General features: G+C 34.8%; 1 protein-coding gene across 2 annotated transcripts in view; it reads right to left on the bottom strand.

Moving 5' to 3' along the window:
* Positions 1-212: 212 nt before the first annotated feature.
* Sema3d (sema domain, immunoglobulin domain (Ig), short basic domain, secreted, (semaphorin) 3D) overlaps positions 213-6,000 on the bottom strand; it is a 173,530-nt gene continuing 167,742 nt past the window's right edge. For both annotated transcript variants that reach the window (XM_013026073.1, XM_013026074.1), the window contains one exon: positions 213-674. In XM_013026073.1, the coding sequence (XP_012881527.1) occupies positions 264-674 (411 nt within the window). In that variant the 3' untranslated portion in view covers positions 213-263. The remainder of the gene's footprint in view (positions 675-6,000) is intronic.

Below are 6,000 nucleotides of genomic sequence, written 5' to 3'. Positions count from 1 at the left end.
AAGCTGCTATTTTGCGGATAATTCTTAGAGTTTCCATTCTTGGAATAACTGGTTCAGGTGGAATTTCTTGCCCCTACTATCCCGTATTTGCCATATAGAGTGCTATTCAGTCCTACTCAGGTTATTGTTTTTGTTCCTTAGAAAAACTCCATGGAAAATATTTATGAGTTAGTAAGAGAAATGTACAAAAGAGAAGACTGTAATATGTTTGCAGGTAAATGATTCTTTGAAAAAAATTAAATAGAAAACTATGTAGATGCAGCTCAGAGATGCTCATCCAGGTCTCTGTGATGTCTTCTATTTCGTTTCTTCTTCATTTCCTGCATGTGCTTCCACTTTGGGCCGCCCTTGTTTCTCTGTCTCCGCTTTTCTCTGTGCCACATCTGTTCACAGTACTGGTCCAGGCTGAAGTTTGGGCTGCTAAGGATTTGGATATAGTCTTTGTATCTCAACCGTGACTCAGCCAATAGATCTTTGACCTGCCCCTCCTCATGCTCTACCCTCTGGGTATTTTCCATCTGCTCATTCTCTATGACATTCAAAGTCAGCTTCACTACGGTGTGGATGAAAGTGTGCTCCTGTGCTTTGCAGTAATACATCCCAGAGTCCTTCTTCTGCAGACTTCGAATCAGTAGCCCATATTCGGTTTTGATGATCCTTTCATCGGGTTTCAACTGCAGGATTGGAAAAAATGTAGGTAATAAATTGGAAACAGAGAGGTCTATGAGCAAATGAAAACAGGCTATACAGCTTCACGTAGATGAACCCAAAAGATATATTCCTCATCTTTCTGTCATCAAGCCATATCATGAGCCATAGTTGAAGAGAATTCAAGTAGCAGGCATTAAATTATATCTTGAAATTTTAACTTTTAAGTCTAACTGAATTCATTTTTTTCTCCAGTGCTCATCGAGGAAATAAAAACAATAGACAAATAAATGCTTGTGAGAAAAAATAATAAATTAAAACTGGATACTATCAGCTAATCTTTACAGAAATTTGAGATAGAGATTAGTGTACTAAGATCACAAATTGGCATCTCCTAATGTAGCATTAATAGTCACTAGACAGAAAAGGCAGTTGAGCAAATTCTACTAAAGTCATGTAGGTGAGAACAATGATTCCAAATGGAAATTACTCTGTTTTCTAACTATCACCAAAGAAATGATCTGAATAGCATATGGAATCAGTAAGTGACTTGTTCAAGTCAAGTGGAAAGGCATGACTACAGATTTTGGACGTCAGAACTGTAACTGAGCAGGGCCCTTGTCAGAAGGTTAGCAACATTTAAAGCTAAATTTCCCCTCGAACCATGGACTGCCTTTCAATCCCATGTGTATATGTGATACTTCTGACTGTGTCATTTGTGAAGATTTTTGTCATGCCTTGGTATACTCTCACATGGTAATATGATTTCAAGTGTGAGAAAGCAGAATGAACAAAAAGATCCTCCTCTGAAATGTGATGCTCATTACCCTTTGAAGCAATGTTACTGAAAGACAATTCAAATGTTGAGCCTGCTTGGCCTACAGTCTGGTGTGAATAGGGAACTATCTTTTTATACTAGAGGCATGTTTACCAACACAAGAGCCCTGTTTAATGTGGAGTATTGTTGGATGGCTAGGCATGAAATGAAATAACAACAACAACAGCAAGAAAGAAATCTGGAAGATTTCCCAGTTTACGCATCTGCCCCTGTACTGTAGACTTTAGCTGATGGAAATCAAGGAGGCATAAAGACGACTAAATTAAATTTATTCACAGTGGGTGGACTGTGCTCTGCATCTTTATGTGAAAAATATGTAGGAAAAAAACTCTGGCTAATTCTGGAAATATGAGAAAAGGAAAAGAAACAGCTCTGGCAACCAGCCCAGCTAACTAACAAATATATGGTGAACCACCCTCTGTGGCAGAGTAGAGCAGCTGGTAGGGTACCATCTGAGGCCAAAGGCAGGTCACAGCTCGGATCTCTGGTTAATGAGGCTGAATGGCGTCCAGGCCTGCCTTTGCTCTGCACTGAACCCATACCATCAGGGCTTCATTTGTTTGTTTATTTCTCTTATTTTGCCCAAGAGTTGGATGTGTCTTCTAAAGGTCCAGACATTTGTAAACGCTATTGTCATACAAACTAACTTGAAGTTCATTTGCATTCCCATATACCATAGGAATCTCCTGTCCAAAATAAATAGAGGCATGCATCAGTAGAGTTCTTAATGGACAATGTTAAACAGAAGTAACAATCTCAAATTTAACACAGTATGTGTATTCGCTTCTTTAAAAAAATAACTTCTTGCGAGAGTTATTTTAAAAAAGACCAACTCCTTATTATATCAAAATTATTGGCTCCATAGCATGAGTTTGTGTCTCTATCTCTGTTTCCTTGACAACTCATTTATCTTCCCTATTGGTTTCTTATCTATCACATTGGGAGTTAGCATATGGTCTATTTGGGGGGTTACAAGCAAAACTTGTTGAAGGTTAAAGTGTGAAGTATTATCAATATTGTAGGCATTATCATGTTCTCAAGAGATAATGCTCTGAAGCTTTTGTCTCTGCAAATTTTTTACTAGAAAATACGTAGTGGTTATGAGCATGACAGGTTGGTCTCCGTCAGTTCTAACTCATCTCTATATTTTCTTTATACAATCTGTATTCTTACTAATATTTAAACCACACTTAATTTGGAGATCAACAGAGCTATGACTCTGAATTTATTGTTTCCTTTCATTTTTGGACAGGAAAAAATAATTTTTATACATACTAGACAGCAGCTCCCATTATTATTTTTGCTGTTTCCTTTTTATATCCTGTTTTTGTTGCTTTACCCTGAGATCTAGTTCCCTTCCCTCCTTTCTACTCATTCTCCATCCCCACAGGAGTCAAATTTCATAAAACCTGGCATTTCATGATTTGCTTAAGATCTTTTACCGTTTCCTTATTCCATGGAATGCTGAATTTGTTCATCAGTTTTTGACCTAAAACTTACTCTAACAAATTCTGGGCTTTATGTGTTTATGTAAGATAAATACCTAAGATTAGATCACTTAGCCAATTTCTTGTTTCCTGTCTAAAATTTCAGAAATATGGCTTTAATTAAATGGCATCACTAATAAAATGCATTTTTGACTTGGCATATTTTGTAGGATTCTGACAATTTAGAGATTAAAATCTGTGACCCAGAAATTAAGTAGTTGATTAACATTCACCTACTTTACATTCCCATTCTCTGTAATGCTTTCATTCTGAGCCAGAACAGGATAGATTATGCAGACTGCATCTAAATGGTGAAATGCTCACAGCCAACTTAAAATATTCAGTTCTTCCACAAAGAGATAACATAATCTCTAGCCACTGATTTAAATTCATGGAGTTTTCTCCACTCTAAAATGATAAACAAATACTACTATGTTTTATAAATCAAAACCTGGCTGCAACTGGGGTCGACTACCCATTTGCCTCAGGTGAACAAAAATAATTATTTGACATTATATGTAGATCTTCAGTGAAGCGTTATTCATTTAGAATGAGAAGAGAAGCAGGAAAGGGACAAAGGCCATTTAAGTACTTGGCAGCAGGTAAAGGTCAAAACTTTATCTCTGATAATAGCATCTTAATGGCAATTCCTTTACAGATAATTCACCTGTCAGTTCTTCAGAGATAAGTCATTGCTCATGTCTTGAAGAAATTAGAGCTTCAAAAATCACTTTTCCTAAAACTAGAAAATAGTGCTAAAGATAAATAGTTTTAAATTTTGAAGAAAACTTTGGGTGTGAAAAGGGAAATATACAATTGTTGCCAAAAATGTGTTTATATTTAAAATAAAGCATTGTCAAGTCTTCTAATTTAATATGGAAGAAAAGAAAAACAACTGGAATAGGATGACTTGCATATATATGAGCTTATATGATGAATCTGTTCATATAATACATGAACAAGAATTGATACTTCTGGGCAAACAGGAAAAGACAAACACTCTAGAGTGTTAGACCAACTGGATAATAATTTTTTAACATATGAAAAGTATGTATATATAGTATTAGAATTATTTAATATATTTGAGTAAATACAAATGTAAATTATATAGGATAGCATAAAAATAAAATCATAAAATACTATATACACATATATGCTGCCTTATTTAGAAAAAAAAGTTTCTAAGTGTGATACTTGATATAAATCAGTGGATTTGCCTACTACACATAGGAAAATTCACAGTAAAATTAGGAAGTGTTATCACACGAAAAATACATCACAAAATAAAATAACTTGTAATGTGAACAACAGAAAATCGTTAGCGTCTCTAATGTAAAGTATTGAGGAGAATATGTTTAAATGAGAAGAATATGTTTAAATGAATCTCTCCATGAACATTAAACAGATAAAAGCACAAACAAACGGCTAAGAGATAAAAATGGATGTTTACATACACCAATATTCAAAAAATATGAAAAGTATATATTTTCAAACTGGTGTTTTCTTAAATTATACTGATTTAATTAATTGCTTCAGTTTAGAAGATGAGTTAATACAAAGATTTTATGGGAAAATTACCATTATGTTATTGTTCAGTAAAAATTGATAAAGATAACTAGTATCTTTAAACTCATTTTCTTTTCCTTTTTGAAATTTCTTCTAAGAAAATAGAAGTATAGGGAAAATGTTAAATATTATGAAACATCACTTTTTTCTTAAAACTAAACACTCATTTAAATAAATTACAAGTGCTCTCAAATGACTATCAGGCCAAGAAGAGTTAATAGAATTATGGTATAACAGCCAACTGACCTCAACAAATGCTGGCATTACAATAGTGAGCAAAGGAACACAAAAGACACCAAAATATTACTCCTGCTTATCTGGAACTAGTGTTGTAATAATCTTTCCTGTGTTATTACAATTGAAAAATACCCCTATTCCTTTCATAAAAAATAAGTAAATTAATGACATGCAAGTATGTGTGTGTGTGTTGAGTGAACTTGAACCTAGGAATTATATACGTAAAGCAAGTGCTCCATCATTGAGCTCCATCCCCAGACTTTTGAAGGTATTTTAAAATTATTAAAATCTACAAAATAAAAATAATACGGTAAATAGTGTAAGGTACTGCTTCCTATTCATACATATCCCAAAAGTTCAACAGAAGTTTGAGGATGGCCTATTAACTTGCTAGTTACAGTATAACCATCATCATTTCAAGAACAGCTTTATAAGAAAGTCAGCAAATAACTGACTCATTTGACCTCCGACAGCACCCAACTGAGAGAGTGCTCAGTAAGGAAATGTTCTCCTCCTGGCAGAGAATAACCTGGTGACAGCCACAGTACCACGGGAGATCATGGTACTTCCCTGGGGCTCTTTTGAGAAGAGGAAAGATTCCAAACTGTGACCTTGTGGGTAAGGAGCAGAAGGCATCCTGCTGGGGAAAAGCCTCCAATGCAGTCTGAACATTGCCCTTTCCTCAGCTCAGGAAGCAGTGTTGCATATCCTGGACAGAGGGAAACTGCCCATTTGCAATAACAAATGAAAGTGTCAGTTGAAATATTTGAGCTAAGATACTTTTAAGTAAAATTCAATAAATACACTATTTCGGCTCCATTGAAATTCATAGAGCATGGTACCATTGTGATTGTTAGAGGCTATTTAATGTAATGCACAGAAATATTTTGGAAAAAATGAAAGATGTGAATGCAAAGAAACCTAGATGAACATAGCATCCACAGCCGGAAAATTACCTCAAGTGGTGGTAATCCACATTTAATTTGCTATGGAGGGAAAAAAATACTTTTGAAAAGATTTATTTTAACTAGGAATAAATTATGAAACTTGTAAAACTAAAAATATTGCTTTATTAAACTCTCTAGTATAGGCAATAGTAAGAGTTTGGGAGGCAAGGAGTGAACAGAAAACATGAAGGAAGCTCAGTATGGTCAAAATACTTCATGAACACTTGTGCAAACGGAACAATGGATTTGCTCAGATTAGCTATTGAAAAGGAGACAA

This window comes from Dipodomys ordii, unplaced genomic scaffold, assembly GCF_000151885.1.
Source record: "Dipodomys ordii isolate 6190 unplaced genomic scaffold, Dord_2.0 Scaffold90, whole genome shotgun sequence".
In the NCBI taxonomy this organism is placed as follows: domain Eukaryota; kingdom Metazoa; phylum Chordata; class Mammalia; order Rodentia; family Heteromyidae; genus Dipodomys; species Dipodomys ordii.
Note: the sequence above shows the minus strand (reverse complement) of the source record. Positions and strands in the feature narration are given on the sequence as shown.